This window comes from Carassius gibelio, chromosome B8 (genome assembly GCF_023724105.1).
Source record: "Carassius gibelio isolate Cgi1373 ecotype wild population from Czech Republic chromosome B8, carGib1.2-hapl.c, whole genome shotgun sequence".
Taxonomy (NCBI): Eukaryota; Metazoa; Chordata; class Actinopteri; order Cypriniformes; family Cyprinidae; genus Carassius; species Carassius gibelio.
This window is the reverse complement of record NC_068403.1, coordinates 530,442-549,169: the sequence shown is the minus strand read 5'-3', so window position 1 is coordinate 549,169 and position 18,728 is coordinate 530,442. Positions and strand designations below refer to the sequence as shown.

General features: G+C 41.0%; 2 protein-coding genes across 2 annotated transcripts in view; both read left to right on the top strand.

Moving 5' to 3' along the window:
- Positions 1-18,716, top strand: part of LOC127963724 (geranylgeranyl transferase type-1 subunit beta-like) — a 27,946-nt gene extending 9,230 nt beyond the window's left edge. The window contains exons 4-9 of the mRNA XM_052563779.1: positions 4,980-5,131; positions 5,207-5,339; positions 8,429-8,474; positions 8,545-8,729; positions 13,263-13,371; positions 18,064-18,716. Coding sequence (XP_052419739.1) covers positions 4,980-5,131; positions 5,207-5,339; positions 8,429-8,474; positions 8,545-8,729; positions 13,263-13,371; positions 18,064-18,212 — 774 coding nt within the window. The 3' untranslated portion in view covers positions 18,213-18,716. The remainder of the gene's footprint in view (positions 1-4,979; positions 5,132-5,206; positions 5,340-8,428; positions 8,475-8,544; positions 8,730-13,262; positions 13,372-18,063) is intronic.
- The window catches only part of LOC127963722 (spermatogenesis-associated serine-rich protein 2), a gene marked incomplete at its 3' end in the record, with an annotated part of 149,900 nt that overhangs the window by 91,490 nt on the left and 39,682 nt on the right, over positions 1-18,728 (top strand).

Genomic DNA, 18,728 nt, shown 5'->3' with positions numbered 1-18,728 from the left:
CAAAGCCAACCTCTCCGGTGAACTGCCAAAATACAGACAGCATGTTACATGTCCCACAAGAGACAGTAATATATTGGATCACTGCTACACCACAATAAAGGATGCATTTCACTCTGTTCCACGAGCAGCTTTGGGACGTTCTGATCACTGTCTGGTTCATCTAATACCGTCCTACAGGCAGAAACTAAAATCTGCTAAACCTGTAGTAAGGACTGTGAAGAGATGGACCAGCGAAACAGAGCAGGATTTACAATCTTGTTTTGACCTCACTGATTGGAGTGTTTTTGAAGCAGCTGCCACCGATCTGGATGAACTCACAGAGACTGTAACATCATATATCAGTTTCTGTGAGGATATGTGTATTCCTACCAGGACTTATTTAACATTCAACATAGGGGTGTGATGGTTAGTATATAACCGTGAGACCAGCGGTTATAGTTGAACACCGTCATTAGAACTCTATAACCGCCAAAACCGTGTCATTAAAATATTTTTTACAAACATTTTTTATAAAAAATTATTTTCAGTTTTTAGATAGGATCATAAGATGCGCAATATATCGGGAGACATGGTTTTTACCACTTCATTAGGGCTGTAGTCAACCAAAGAAATGCTTAGTCGACCAAAGTCCTGTCCTGCGCAACGACTAGTCGACTAAATAATAATAAAAACGCGACGTTTTGCATTTTGATTGAACATTTATTAAACTATTATGAGCATTTGTAAAACAACAACGAAAAAGCATCAATAATACATAAAACTATAATAATAATACAATTCTTTGAAAATTAAGTGATTGTATTTTTACTGCAAAGTGAGGAGCTCTGTCCTAGGTCCGTGCACCTGACCACACCATACACTACAAAAAATGTAAGGCAGCATTTACGCACAGCTGCAGGGTGTGGCCTGCACACCTAACCAACTCCACGCCTGGCCACTGACATCAGTAATCCCACCGAGAGAACCATGTTGGCAGCGTTTTCCGTTACCACTGACACCCGCTTCTCTGGTGGAATGTGGTAAGCGTTCGCGACTTGATTGAGTCGCGCAGCGACATTTTCTCCCGTGTGCGCTTCATCCATCTGCTTTGTTTCTAACACAACGCTATTCTTTTCCAGTCCGCATCGATAAAACGGGCCGTAACTATCATGTATGCCTCCATTCTAACCGAAGACCACAAATCAGTTGTGAGGCTTACAGTCTCCGAGGATTGGAGAAACGTTAACTGGTTTACATTTAGCGTAGTCCATCAAACCGCGAACGCAGCGCACGCATGACAGTCTCCCGCACTGGCACAGTATATCTTGGCTCGATGATTTTAAGCATGTTCTAAAAGATTTCTTTGATATTTTGTCGACTAAAGCCAAACAAGTAGCGTTCTAACTGATTTAATACAGCATAGTCCCTACTGAGCGCGCAGTGCAGCCAGCCACAGATGTGGTTCCCGAGTGTTCACGTGGTGCGCTAAACTCTGGCGCTGTTATAAAATAGCCTAAATGAAAGCATTTAAAGTTTGGGATAAAACATAGGCTAATTATATTTAGAATACTGTAATATATAACTGCCAATAAAGGAATAAATATCAAGGAATTAATCAATGAACATTTCTTTATTGGTGGAAAAAAAAATTATGCAACTGGTCGACCAATGAGAATGTCAGTCGACCAAGACGGCATCGACCGATTGATTAGTCGACTAAACGACTAAAGTTGAGAGCCCTACACTTCATTAAATTTTGCTTTGTAGAAAACTTTTCTTAAAAACAAATTTCGTTTTTAACAAATTTTATCTTAATTTTCATAAATGTTTCATCAACCAATTGCATGTATTTTAATAAATAAAAAGCAAATATAGCAGACAATGATAACCGTGACATGGAAGCACCAGCGCACCGCGTTCACTTGCACTGCACTGTGAACTAGAGCACATCTAATCGTAAATGAAACTCAGCGTAGGCCTATGCTTAAATATCTTTGCTGCATCCTTTTTAGAACAGACAAATGCTTTTTTTTTGCTGCTCGCATCAGCAAAGCGTTGCATCGTCCATAGGCCGCAAAACAATCAGCGGATGGCGGGCGGGTGCGGCTTTGAAATTTGCTCAAAAAACTTTGGCGCGGATGATGAGCAGATGAATCTCTGCCCCTTTACTGATCAGAGCGCGCGCTGACACGGAGTTAACCCGCTATCTTCAAGAACATCCCCCCCCCGATGGTTATGTTATGAACAGTCACATTTGACTCACGTCATAACCGTCATCACCAATTCTGAAACCGGCACACCCCTAATTCAACAACGATAAGCCATGGTTTACAGTAAAACTCAGACATCTTCGTCAGGCCAAAGAGGATGCCTACAGAAATGGGGACAGGGTCTTGTACAATCAGGCCAGGAACACACTGAACAAAGAGATCAGAGCGGCTAAAAAGACCTACGCTAAAAAGTTGGAAGACCAGTTTACTTCCAACGACTCAACTTCAGTTTGGAGAGGTCTAAGAGTCATCACGAACTACAAGACACCATCCCCTTGCACTGAGGCTAATCAACGACTTGCTAACGATCTGAATGAGTTTTATTGCAGATTTGAAACCCCCATCACCCATTCTGACCATCTCCCTGCACAACCATTAACACATCCTGCAATCCCACCCTCCACACCTCCTGCTCTTCAAATCTGTGAAGATGATGTGCGCCAGGTCTTCAAGAAGAACAAAAGAAGAAAAGCACCAGGCCCAGATGGTGTTACACCAGCCTGTCTGAAAACCTGTGCTGACCAGCTGGCCCCCATCTTTTCACAGATCTTCAACAGATCCCTGGAGTTGTGTGAAGTGCCTTCATGCTTCAAACGCTCCACCATCATCCCCATCCCAAAGAAACCCAAGATAACAGAACTTAACGACTACAGACCTGTGGCTCTAACGTCTGTCGTCATGAAGTCGTTTGAAAAACTGGTTCTGGCTTATCTGAAGGACATCACTGGACCCTTACTGGACCCCCTGCAGTTTGCTTACCGAGCAAACAGGTCCGTGGATGATGCAATCAACATGGGATTGCACTTCATCCTGCAACATCTGGACAAAACAGGGACTTATGTGAGGATCCTGTTTGTGGACTTTAGTTCGGCTTTCAACACCATCATCCCAACAACCCTCCAGACCAAACTGACCCAGCTCTCTGTTCTTAGCTCTATCTGTCAGTGGATCACCAGCTTTCTGACAGATAGGCAACAGTTAGTGAGACTGGGGAAATTCACATCAAACAGCTGCTCCACCAACACTGGTGCCCCTCAGGGATGTGTTCTCTCCCCTCTGCTCTTCTCCCTGTACACTAACGATTGCACCTCTAAAGACCCCTCTGTCAAGCTCCTAAAGTTTGCAGACGACACTACACTCATCGGCCTCATCCAGGACGGTGATGAGTCTGCTTACAGACAGGAGGTTGAGCAGCTGGCTGTCTGGTGCAGTCTTAACAACCTGGAGCTGAACACGCTCAAAACAGTGGAGATGATCGTGGACTTCAGGAGAAACCCCCCTGCACTCCCCCCACTCACCATCATGAACAGCACTGTGACTGCAGTGGAGTCATTCAGATTCCTGGGAACCACCATCTCTCAGGACCAGTTCTACTCGGCCGTCATTGAGTCTGTACTGTGTACTTCTATAACTGTCTGGTTTGGTTCAGCAACAAAATCAGACATCAGAAGACTACAGAGAACTGTTCGGACTGCTGAAAGGATTATTGGTGCTCTCCTGCCCACCCTTCAAGAACTGTACACATCCAGATTGAGGAAAAGGGCTCAGAAAATCACTCTGGATCCCTCACATCCAAGTCACCCCATCTTTGAACTTTTGCCATCTGGCCGACGTCTCAGAGCCGCAAACACCAGAACAGCAAGGCACAAGAACAGTTTCTTCCCCCAGGCAATCTACCTCATGAACAGTTAAATGTTCCCTACTTATGCTTATAAACGTGCAATTTCCTTATATTTATTTGTTAACAATCCATCCTAGAACATTCCTGCATCTCACTCAATCCTATTCCATTATCATTTATAGCACAATTGTTTATACACTTATTTATTTGCCAATTTGTAAATCGCTTATGTCACTAAAACAAATTTCTTGTATGCGTAAGCATTATTCGCAATAAAGCTCTTCCTGATTGTTTGTGAGCAGAGATCTTCAGTAAAGCTGTTGTTTTTGTGATTTATATCGTAATGGAAATGTGTTGAAAGGTTTATTTTCAACCGGTTTAATCCCACATTTTTCCCAGACATGAAAATATCAAAATGATGTGTCATTAGTGACTCTTTGAACTAATCAATAGTTATTCGTTTTTTTAATTCTTTGAAAAAGTGAAAATTAATGTTTTATGGTCTGTGTGTACTGAATTAACATTTCTGCAGTATTAAAAATATTATATATCTTAGCCCATCTATTTTAAACAGTTTGATCAGATCTACAACCAAGAAAATCTACAACCATCAGAATATATCAAATGTGTTACTTTACTGTGACATGTATCATAGAGTTGTAATATTAGTGCTACAACATCAGTATCGTAACTTATTTGTAACATTTGAACTTTTATTTTAGCGCACGAACAACTGCGTCTGTATTTCTGAGTAAAGCTGGATTCACACTTATCCCAGCGGTCGGTCTAGTGACCATCAGCATGATTACTCACTCTGTGACCACACTCAACTAAACTCAATATATGTGAACTCATGTATTAATACTAGACACCTTCAAGATAACATGTCTCATAACCCTTTGTCATATCTTGATGTTAACATACTTTACAAGCTGTTTGTTTTAATGCAGCACCATCTTCTATTTAATTGAGATCCTTCATTAATTCATTATTTGCATCAAGTGCTCTAAAACATCAGTGTGTAAGGTTTTCAGAGCTTTATTAAAGAAGCCCTTCTTTGTGAGCGCTGGGTTATTGCGGACTGCTCAGAGGGTCCTGTCTCTCCGCAGGGCCCCGGGGCTCCTCACACGTATGACAGCGGTCACGTGGCCATGACCTACACGGGCCTGGCGTGTCTGCTGATCCTGGGAGACGATCTGAGCCGTGTGTGTAGAGAGGCGGTGATGACCGGTCTGAGAGCGCTGCAGCTGGACGACGGCAGGTTCGTCTCGTCTCGTCTCGTCTCGCTGGACCGATCCGCTCTCTCTCTCACCGAACCCTGTTTCTCTTCCTGCAGCTTCTATGCTGTTCCTGAAGGGAGTGAGAACGACATGAGGTTTGTGTACTGCGCCGCCTGCATCTGCTTCATGCTGGACGACTGGTCAGGAATGGACCGCCAGAGAGCCATCGATTACATCCGGAGGAGCAGCGTGAGTCACCAGACACTCTCCAGAACATCAGCATCAGATCAAGACTGCGTTTATTTGATCAAAAATACAGAAAAAAAAACAGTCATATTTTTTACATTTCTAATATTGGTCTCCTCTTTTAATATACTTTAAAATATACTTTATTCCTGTGATCAGAGCTGTATTTTCAGCATCATTACTCCAGTCTTCAGAAATCATTCTCATATGATGATTTATTATCAGTATTGAAACTGTTGTGCTGCTTCATATTTTTCTAGTACCTCTAATACTTTTTTCTTTGAATTGATGAATAAAAAGTTAAAAAGAACAGCATTTATTCAAAATAGAAATATTTTTAACAATATATTTACTGCCATTTTCTTTGTCCATTAAACACATCGTTGCTGAATAAAATATAAATTTCTTAAAGAATAAAGAAAATGTTTAACTTTTTAATGGTAGTGTATGTTGTAACAAAATTTATATTTTGAAATTCACAGAAATTAATTATATTTTAAAGTATATTAAAATAGTAAACGATAATATATTTCAGAATTAAAGATGTTTTTCTGTTTTTGACCAAGCCTTGGTGAAGATACTTATTAGAAAATATTAAACATCTTACTGATTGCAATCGTTTGAACAGCAGTGTAAGTGAATCCTCATGAATGTCCAGAAACAGAGTTATTCCTGAAATATTGATCGTCTTCAGTGATGTGTGTTTGAGTCTTGCTTCAGCCAGAAATCATCATTCACTCGCCCCTGTGTCATTCAAACATGATTTACTTTCTTCTGAGGAGCACAGAAGCAGTCATCAGTGTCTCAGACATATATTTGTAGAAATAGACACAATTATACTTTTCTCTTTTATGCCAATAATCATTAGGATATTAAGTAAAGATCATGTTTTATGAAGATATTTTGTACATTTTCTACCATATATATATATATATATATATATATATATATATATATATATATATATATATACAGTATTGTTCAAAATAATAGCAGTACAATGTGACTAACCAGAATAATCAAGGTTTTTAGTATATTTTTTATTGCTACGTGGCAAACAAGTTACCAGTAGGTTCAGTAGATTGTCAGAAAACAAACAAGACCCAGCATTCATGATATGCACGCTCTTAAGGCTGTGCAATTGGGCAATTAGTTGAAAGGGGTGTGTTCAAAAAAATAGCAGTGTCTACCTTTGACTGTACAAACTCAAAACTATTTTGTACAAACATTTTTTTTTTCTGGGATTTAGCAATCCTGTGAATCACTAAACTAATATTTAGTTGTATGACCACAGTTTTTTAAAACTGCTTGACATCTGTGTGGCATGGAGTCAACTAACTTGTGGCACCTCTCAGCTGTTATTCCACTCCATGATTCTTTAACAACATTCCACAATTCATTCACATTTCTTGGTTTTGCTTCAGAAACAGCATTTTTGATATCACCCCACAAGTTCTCAATTGGATTAAGGTCTGGAGATTGGGCTGGCCACTCCATAACATTAATTTTGTTGGTTTGGAACCAAGACTTTGCCCATTTACTAGTGTGTTTTGGGTCATTGTCTTGTTGAAACAACCATTTCAAGGGCATGTCCTCTTCAGCATAGGGCAACATGACCTCTTCAAGTATTTTAACATATGCAAACTGATCCATGATCCCTGGTATGCGATAAATAGGCCCAACACCATAGTAGGAGAAACATGCCCATATCATGATGCTTGCACCTCCATGCTTCACTGTCTTCACTGTGTACTGTGGCTTGAATTCAGAGTTTGGGGGTCGTCTCACAAACTGCCTGTGGCCCTTGGACCCAAAAAGAACAATTTTACTCTCATCAGTCCACAAAATGTTCCTCCATTTCTCTTTAGGCCAGTTGATGTGTTCTTTGGCAAATTGTAACCTCTTCTGCACATGCCTTTTTTTTAACAGAGGGACTTTGCGGGGGATTCTTGAAAATAGATTAGCTTCACACAGACGTCTTCTAACTGTCACAGTACTTACAGGTAACTCCAGACTGTCTTTGATCATCCTGGAGGTGATCATTGGCTGAGCCTTTGCCATTCTGGTTATTCTTCTATCCATTTTGATGGTTGTCTTCCGTTTTCTTCCACGTCTCTCTGGTTTTGCTCTCCATTTTAAGGCATTGGAGATCATTTTAGCTGAACAGCCTATCATTTTTTGCACCTCTTTATAGGTTTTCCCCTCTCTAATCAACTTTTTAATCAAAGTACGCTGTTCTTCTGAACAATGTCTTGAACGACCCATTTTCCTCAGCTTTCAAATGCATGTTCAACAAGTGTTGGCTTCATCCTTAAATAGGGGCCACCTGATTCACACCTGTTTCTTCACAAAATTGATGACCTCAGTGATTGAATGCCACACTGCTATTTTTTTGAACACATCCCTTTCAACTAATTCAACTAATTGCCCAATTGCACAGCCTTAAGAGCGTGCATATCATGAATGCTGGGTCTCATTTGTTTTCTGAGAATCTACTGAACCTACTGGTAACTTGTTTGCCACGTAGCAATAAAAAAATATACAAAAAACCTTGATTATTCTGGTTAGTCACATTGTACTGCTATTATTTTGAACAATACTGTATATATATATATATATATATGTGTATATATAAAAACTTCATGTTTGATTAGTAATATTCATTGCTAAGAACTTCATCTGAACAACTTTAAAGATGATTTTCTCAATATTTAGATTTGTTTTGCTCCCTCAGATTCCAGATTTTCAAATATTGTCCTCCTAACAAACCAGACATCACTGGAGAGATGATTTTTTTTCTGCTTCAGATGATGATTACTCTCAGTAAAATAAAAGTACCCTTATGACTGGTTTTATCAAGTTTAGAAGAATGTTTGGGAACTGAACCACTTTGGACTCTGTTGACTTTCATTGCATGGATAAAAAACTAAAAACCTTCTTCTATGTTCCAGTGACGCGAGTCTAACTGGTGTGAGTGACACGGGGGAGAGTAAATGATGACAGAGTGATGATTTGTGGCTAACTGGTCTCATTAAAGATGTTAATGTGTGTGTTGTTGATGTGATGATGAGCACAGTGTGTTCTGTGTTCAGTCGTATGACAGCGGGATCGGTCAGGGAGCCGGACTCGAGTCTCACGGTGAGTCACGCTCCTCTCCTCAGTCTCTCTCAGTCGAGCTTGTGATGATAACGGCTCTGTCCTGGCTCAGGCGGATCCACCTTCTGTGCCGTGGCGTCTCTGTGCATGATGGGAAAGCTGCAGGAGGTGTTCAGCGAGCGAGAGCTGAAGCGGATCCGGCGCTGGTGCATCCTCCGACAGCAGACGGGCTTCCACGGACGACCCAACAAACCTGTGGACACCTGCTACTCCTTCTGGGTCGGAGCCACGCTGGAGGTGATCTCATGACTCTTAGCATGAGGATAAAGAGCACTCACTCAATAACAGGGTCCTGTGATTACACAGAATCCAGTCACAAAAACACTATTTACTGTATAACTCAGGGTTTGTGTCTTGTTTTCTTGAATCAAGATGAATTTACTGTACAAGTAAAATGACTTAAGATATAATGTTTTCTGTAGAAAAAAAAAAAAAAATTATAAATATAGAAATGTTGTCAGTTTTTGCTTAAAACAAGCAGAAATATCTGCCAGTAGGGCATGAAAAAATAATCGTTTAGCCTTTGTATTAAGATTATTAGCACAACACTAGCACTACACTAGTACACACTATCAATCACCTTTATTTATATAGTGCTTTAAACAAAATACATTGCGTCAAAGCACTGAACAACATTCATTAGGAAAACAGTGTCTCAATAATGCAAAACACACTAGCACTACACTAGAACACACTAGCACTACACTAGTACACACTAACACTACAATAGTATACACTAGCACTCAACTAGTACACACTGGCACTACACTAGCACTACACTAGTACACACTGGCACTACACTAGCACTACTTTGGCACTACACACTAGTACTACACTGGCACTACACTAGCACTACACTAGTACACACTGGCACTACACTAGCACTACTTTGGCACTACACACTAGTACTACACTGGCACTACACTAGTACACACTAGCACTACAATAGTACACTAGCACTACACTAGTACACACTAGCACTACACTGGCACTACACTAGTACACACTAGCACTACACTAGTAGACACTAGCACTACACTGGCACTACACTAGTACACACTAGCACTACACTAGCACTACACTAGTACACACTGGCACTACAATAGCACTACACTAGTACACACTGGCACTACACTAGTACACACTAGCACTACACTAGTACACACTGGCACTACACTAGTACACACTAGTACTACACTAGCACTACACTGGCACTACACTAGTACACACTAGTACACACTAGCACTACACTGGCACTACACTAGTACACACTAGTACAGACTGCACTTTCTGTTCAGTCTTCTGTGAGAGCAGGAGACCTGTGATGAACAACAGAAGACCCAAACACCACAGTGAGACCTGTTAGTGGAATTAGAAGTAGTTGAATTACACTAGTACACACTGGCACTACACTAGTACACACTGGCACTACACTGGCACTACACTAGTACACACTGGCACTACACTAGTACACACTGGCACTACACTAGTACACACTGGCACTACACTAGTACACACTAGTACTACATTAGCACTACACTAGTACTACACTAGCACTACACTAGTACACACTGGCACTACACTAGCACTACACTAGTACACACTGGCACTACACTAGTAAACACTAGTACTACATTAGCACTACACTAGTACTACACTAGCACTACACTAGTACACACTGGCACTACACTAGTACACACTGGCACTACACTAGTACACACTAGTACTACATTAGCACTACACTAGTACTACACTAGCACTACACTAGTACACACTGGCACTACACTAGCACTACACTAGTACACACTGGCACTACACTAGTACACACTAGTACTACATTAGCACTACACTAGTACTACACTAGTACACACTGGCACTACACTAGTACACACTAGTACTACATTAGCACTACACTAGTTCTACACTAGCACTACACTAGTACACACTGGCACTACACTAGCACTACACTAGTACACACTGGCACTACACTAGTACACACTAGTACTACATTAGCACTACACTAGTACTACACTAGCACTACACTAGTACACACTGGCACTACACTAGTACACACTAGTACTACACTAGCACTACACCAGTACATACTAGCACTACACTAGTACACACTGGCACTACACTAGCACTACACTAGTACACACTGGCACTACACTAGTACACACTAGTACTACATTAGCACTACACTAGTACTACATTAGCACTACACTAGCACTACACTGGCACTACACTAGTACACACTAGTACTACACTAGCACTACACTGGCACTACACTAGTACACACTGGCACTACTCTAGCACTACACTAGCACTACACTAGTACTACACTTGTACACACTGGCACTACACTAGTACTACATTAGCACTACACTAGTACACACTAGCACTACACTGGCACTACACTAGTACACACTAGCACTACACTGGCACTACACTAGTACACACTAGTACAGACTGCACTTTCTGTTCAGTCTTCTGTGAGAGCAGGAGACCTGTGATGAACAACAGAAGACCCAAACACCACAGTGAGACCTGTTAGTGGAATTAGAAGTAGTTGAATTACACTAGTACACTAGCATTACACTAGTACACACTGGCACTACACTGGCACTACACTATTACACACTGGCACTACACTGGCACTACACTAGTACACACTGGCACTACACTGGCACTACACTAGTACACTAGCATTACACTAGTACACACTGGCACTACACTGGCACTACACTAGTACACACTGGCACTACACTAGTACACACTGGCACTACACTAGTACACTAGCACTACACTAGTACACACTAGCACTACACTAGTACTACACTAGTACACACTAGCACTACACTAGTACACACTAGTACACACTAGCACTACACTGGCACTGCACTAGTACACACTAGTACAGACTGCACTTTCTGTTCAGTCTTCTGTGAGAGCAGGAGACCTGTGATGAACAACAGAAGACCCAAACACCACAGTGAGACCTGTTAGTGGAATTAGAAGTAGTTGAATTACACTAGTACACACTGGCACTACACTAGTACACACTGGCACTACACTGGCACTACACTAGTACACACTGGCACTACACTGGCACTACACTAGTACACACTGGCACTACACTAGTACACACTGGCACTACACTAGTACACACTAGTACTACATTAGCACTACACTAGTACTACACTAGCACTACACTAGTACACACTGGCACTACACTAGTACACACTGGCACTACACTAGCACTACACTAGTACTACACTAGCACTACACTAGTACACACTGACACTACACTAGTACACACTGGCACTACACTAGTACTACATTAGCACTACACTAGTACTACACTAGCACTACACTAGTACACACTGGCACTACACTAGTACACACTAGTACTACACTAGTACACACTAGTACTACATTAGCACTACACTAGTACTACACTAGCACTACACTAGTACACACTGGCACTACACTAGCACTACACTAGTACACACTGGCACTACATTAGCACTACACTAGTACTACACTAGCACTACACTAGTACACACTGGCACTACACTAGTACACACTAGTACTACACTAGCACTACACTAGTACATACTAGCACTACACTAGTACACACTGGCACTACACTAGCACTACACTAGTACACACTGGCACTACACTAGTACACACTAGTACTACATTAGCACTACACTAGTACACACTAGTACTACATTAGCACTACACTAGCACTACACTGGCACTACACTAGTACACACTGGCACTACACTAGTGCACACTAGTACTACACTAGCACTACACTGGCACTACACTAGTACACACTAGTACTACACTAGCACTACACTGGCACTACACTAGTACTACACTTGTACACACTGGCACTACACTAGTACTACATTAGCACTACACTAGTACACACTAGCACTACACTGGCACTACACTAGTACACACTAGCACTACACTGGCACTACACTAGTACACACTAGTACAGACTGCACTTTCTGTTCAGTCTTCTGTGAGAGCAGGAGACCTGTGATGAACAACAGAAGACCCAAACACCACAGTGAGACCTGTTAGTGGAATTAGAAGTAGTTGAATTACACTAGTACACACTGGCACTACACTAGTACACACTGGCACTACACTGGCACTACACTATTACACACTGGCACTACACTAGTACACACTGGCACTACACTGGCACTACACTAGTACACACTGGCACTACACTAGTACACTAGCATTACACTAGTACACACTGGCACTACACTAGTACACACTGGCACTACACTGGCACTACACTAGTACACACTGGCACTACACTGGCACTACACTAGTACACACTGGCACTACACTAGTACACTAGCACTACACTAGTACACACTAGCACTACACTAGTACTACACTAGTACACACTAGCACTACACTAGTACACACTAGTACACACTAGCACTACACTGGCACTGCACTAGTACACACTGGCACTGCACTAGTACACACTAGTACACACTAGCACTACACTGGCACTGCACTAGTACACACTAGTACACACTGCACTTTCTGTTCAGTCTTCTGTGAGAGCAGGAGACCTGTGATGAACAACAGAAGACCCAAACACCTGTTAGTGGAATTAAAAGAAGTAGTTGTACATTTGAGGATATTATATGTTGATTACGTTGTATTTTTCACACTGCAGATGTTTTCTGACTGTTGTCCGTGTGATGTCTAACATGTGCTTGTGTCCCACAGCTCTTGGACGTGTTCCAGTACACCAACTTTGAGAAGAACCGCAGCTATATTCTGTCCACACAGGACCGTTTGGTGGGCGGCTTCGCTAAATGGCCCGACAGTCATCCAGGTACAGAGCAAGAGCGCTCAAGAGCTGTGTGTGTGTCTGTCAGAGGAAACTCAACACAGAATGATTGTGAAGGATCTGTTTCACCTGATGACCAGTGATCACACACTGACCTCAGGACACTGTGTAGAGACACACACAGCAGTGAGATGTGTTCCATACACAAACATCAAGTATGAGCTTATACACATACACACATCTACAAATAATCTAAATAAATATTTTGTAATTGGTTAGCAGTGATGCAGACAGATTTAAGAAACATCCAGCGCAAATGAATGGAAACAGTGCTGGAGGCCATTAAGACTTCATATGCATTTATGTTCAGTGATGATGGACCTGCTGGTTTATTAGGACAGGACAGACATGAGTGCTGAAGCTCTGAATGAGTGAGTGGTCATCAGTTCTGTCCACTTTGCTTCCTGAAGTGTTTTCTCACACAGGTTTAAGGCTTGATTAAAGCGTTCATGAATCAAACCTGCTACGAGGAGAGTCACAACATTACTAACTTTAATTTGAAGCAAAAAACGTATCTCAAAAAATAAGACCAAACCTTGCAAGAAACTTTACATCATCAAATTAAAAATAATGGATAAATACAAGAGGGTCTGGCTGCAGGCTTGCACTTGCATTCTCAGACTTGGACTTCCTTTAGTGACGTCACTTGCAGTCTTTATTTTTTATTTTATTGATTTTTTTTTTAACTTTTTGTTTGAATTTCCCAACATTTTATAACAGTAGCCAGATGGCGAAGACAAGAAAAAATAAACTAATTTACAATGTCACTTGCAATCGCTACTTGCACTCTCCGCTACCTGCGACACTTGACACAAATCTTGCTTGTTGCCAATGGAGACGAGAAGCTGTGGTGGTGAATAAACGCAACGCGCAAAGTTTCGCGTTAAGTATTTTTCCATATAGAATAAACTGTGTACAACTCGTTTATATCACTGTCTTTGTCCATTAAGCTACATTATGTGTTTTATTTATAATGATTTTCTATAGGAGGAAAACGTTTAATGTACAATGTAACGCACTGCGTTCTGTACTCGTCTGCTTGCCTGTACGAAGCTGATCCTTTTAAAATCACTTAATGCATTTCATAATGCACGTTCATATTTGCTGGTCTGTATATACTTTGAGTCAACAACAAGACATATAGGCTAGGCCTGCTGAATTGTCTTTATCATCTTAGTCTGTTATTAGGCCACATTAAGTGTTCACATTGTGTTCAAAGCCATCTGCTTGCCTTGTAGTACATTAAATAATAACTATATATCGAATTTGGTCTTTTAATTGAACGTAACGTATCCTAATACATTATGCCATATTAAGTGTTTGTTTTTATTCTACAGGAGGAAAACGCTTAACTAAAGACTTTGTGTATAGTAGTAGGCCTACTAATTTAGTTTTAATCGATTGCAAGTGACATTGTAATTTAGTTTATTTTTTCTTGACTTCACCACCTGGCTGCTGTTGTAAAATGTCGAGAGATTCAAACAGAAAGTTATAAATAAATAGAACAAAAAAAATAAAAAATAATAAGGACTAATAAGTAAGTGACGTCGCTAGCGGAAGCACAAGTGTCTGAGAGTGCAAGTCTGCAGCCAGACCCTTCTCGATAAATATAAAAAAACCTGTTGATTCAATGCAAAAACAATATATACACTGTCCTTTAAAAGTTTGAAATTTAATAAGTTACTGTTTTTGAATTAAGTCTCTTCTGCTCAGCAGAGCTGCACTTAATTGATCAGAAAAACAGTGAAAACTGAAATATTATTACAATGTAAATCATCTGTTTTCATGTGAATCTCTGTTAAAGTGTAATGTATTTCTGTGATGCTCCGCTGTATTTTCATCAATCAATCAATCACCTTTATTTATATAGTGCTTTAAACAAAATACATTGCGTCAAAGCACTGAACAACATTCATTTGGAAAACAGTGTGTCAATAATGCAGAATGATAGTTAAAGCTGCAGTTCATCATTGAATTCAGTGATGCCATCTCTGTTCAGTTTAAATAGTGTCTGTGCATTTATTTGCAATCAAGTCAATGATATCGCTGTAGATGAAGTGATCCCAACTAAGCAAGCCAGAGGTGACAGCGGCAAGGAACCGAAACTCCATCGGTGACAGAATGGAGAAAAATACCTTGGGAGAAACCAGGCTCAGTTGGGGTCAGTTCTCCTCTGACCAGACGAAACCAGTAGTTCAATTCCAGACTGCAGCAAAGTCAGATTGTGCAGAAGAATCATCTGTTTCCTGTGGTCTTGTCCTGGTGCTCCTCTGAGACAAGGTCTTTACAGGGGATCTGTATCTGGGGCTCTAGTTGTCCTGGTCTCCGCTGTCTTTCAGGGATGTAGAGGTCCTTTCTAGGTGCTGATCCACCATCTGGTCTGGATACGTACTGGATCCGGGCGACTGCAGTGACCCTCTGATCTGGATACAGACTGGATCTGGTGGCTACGGTGACCTCGGAACAAGAGAGAAACAGACTAATATTAGCGTAGATGCCATTCTTCTAATGATGTAGAAAGTACATCGGGTGTTATGTGAAGTGTTTCCGGTTCCGGTTTACCTAATTAATGCAGCCTAAAAATCCTTTAACGGATGTGGATATTAAAAGCATATTAGTATGTTATGTGTAAGCCAGGTTAAAGAGATGGGTCTTTAATCTAGATTTAAACTGCAAGAGTGTGTCTGCCTCCCGAACAATGTTAGGTAGGTTATTCCAGAGTTTAGGCGCCAAATAGGAAAAGGATCTGCCGCCCGCAGTTGATTTTGATATTCCAGGTATTATCAAATTGCCTGAGTTTTGAGAACGTAGCGGACGTAGAGGAGTATAATGTAAAAGGAGCTCATTCAAAGACTGAGGTGCTAAACCATTCAGGGCTTTATAAGTAATGAGCAATATTTTAAAATCTATACGATGTTTGATAGGGAGCCAGTGCAGTGTGGACAGGACCGGGCTAATATGGTCATACTTCCTGGTTCTAGTAAGAACTCTTGCTGCTGCATTTTGGACTAGCTGTAGTTTGTTTACTAAGCGTGCAGAACAACCACCCAATAAAGCATTACAATAATCTAACCTTGAAGTCATAAATGCATGGATTAACATTTCTGCATTTGACATTGAGAGGATAGGCCGTAATTTAGATATATATTTTTGAGATGGAAAAATGCAGTTTTACAAATGCTAGAAACGTGGCTTTCTAAGGAAAGATTGTGATCAAATAGCACACCTAGGTTCCTAACTGATGACGAAGAATTGACAGAGCAACCATCAAGTCTTAGACAGTGTTCTAGGTTATTACAAGTAGAGTTTTTAGGCCCTATGATTAACACCTCTGTTTTTTCTGAATTTAGCAGTAAGAAATTACTCGTCATCCAGTTTTTTATATCGACTATGCATTCCATTAGTTTTTCAAATTGGTGTGTTTCACCGGGCCACGAAGAAATATAGAGCTGCGTATCATCAGCATCATTCCTCCAGTCTTCAGTGTCACATGATCTTCAGAAATCATGAAAATATGATGAAACATTTCCGATTATTATCAGAAACAGTTGCTAATGAAGTGTTTAGTTTGCTTGAGTGCTTAATGATGTAATTTGTGTTGTTCGTCGGGAGTGGACGGCGTTAAATAGATTTGCTTGTTTCTATCGTCTGATCTCTCTGCAGAATCATGAGTTTCACCAGAAGCTGTGTTAGACAATTACTTTAAAAGTGATTTCAATAATCAGTTGAATTAATGACTTAAAAAATGACCTCCACATAAGCTAAACCCTTGATCAATAACCTCTGACCCCACAGTTGGTCTGTCTGTAAAGATTTATTAGAAGTTATAAGTTATTGTTAAACATCAGTTTCCCTGTGTGTGGAGAAAATGAATGGGGTTTTTTGGTTTTGCTCCTGTATGTTATTATACATGACATGGTTTCAGCTTCGCATTCCTTGTGTCGAGCCACTCTTGAACAACAGACAGCGTCAGGAGCGTCTCGCTTCAGAAAGGACTGGACTGCTGCTGAGTGCTCCACAGTTATGTTCTCTGATGAAAGTAAATCAGGGTCCCAGAGTCTGGAGGAAGAGAGGAGAGGCACACAATCCACGTTGCTTGAGTCCAGTGTAAAGTTTCCACAGTCAGTGATGGTTTGGGGTGCCATGTCATCTGCTGGTGTTGGTCCACTGTGTTTTCTGAGGTCAAAGGTCAATGCAGCCGTATACCAGGAAGTTTTAGAGCACTTCATGCTTCCTGCTGCTGACCAACTTTATGGAGATGCAGATTTCATTTTCCAACAGGACTCTCACCTGCACACAGTGCCAGAGCTTCCAGTACCTGGTTTAAGGACCATGGTGTCCCTGTTCTTAATTGACCAGCAAACTCCCCTGACCTTAACCCCAGAGAGAATCTGCCACGCCGCACTGCTGCAGTCATTCAGACACAAGTATTGAGTGCTGTACATGCTCGTACTTTACAGTTGCCCAAGATTTTTAAAAATCCTTTCTTTGTAGTGGTCTTAAGTTATATTTTAATTCTCTGAGATGCTGAATTTGGGATATTCCTTAGTTGTCAGTTATAATCATCAAAATTGAAAGAAACCTTTTGAATGGAATTAATGAAATAAACTTATGATCTCCCGATTCTCTGACCAGCACCTGTATATAGTAATCTATGGCTGTGTTGTCGGTCCGCAGACCCTCTCCACACGTACTTCGGGATCTGTGGTCTGTCTCTGATGGGAGAAGCGGAGCTGCAGAAGGTGCATCCGGCTCTGAACATCAGCGTCCGAGCGTTCGAGAGTCTGCAGCAGCTTCACGAGGCGTGGAGACAGAAGAGCACGTGACCACCAGAGCCCACACCAGCGCTAGCACGTATCACAGGTTCGTCTGGGCCCGGCTTCATCCTAACTCAGTGTCTGATTATTAGTTTCTGCCTTACAGAGGAACCGAAGAACCCTGGCACAGACCAGCTGATCCTGGACCTTCACTCACTGTCTATTTCTGTTCTACTCTCTGTATCTAGATCTCATTCTCTCGGTGAAACCATCCTCCTCTCTTGAATGTGCCTCATGTCTTTAGGTTGTTTCGGTGTAAGCTAGAAACACACAGCGCTCCGCTGAAGACACTTGAATGTGTGTTTCAAGGATCAAATCATGAAATTATTTTTTCTATACTCTAATATCAAGTGTAGAAGTGAGTCAGATCGTATTTTATGATGATGTAAAGCTGAACTGATGGACTGCGAGTGTCAATAAATGAAGAGCTTTTATCATGTCTGAGAAGTAATCGTTTATGACGCTGAGACTTGCATATTTAATAAATGTTAAATAAAGGAATCGAGTTTTCAACATGTCTGAGAT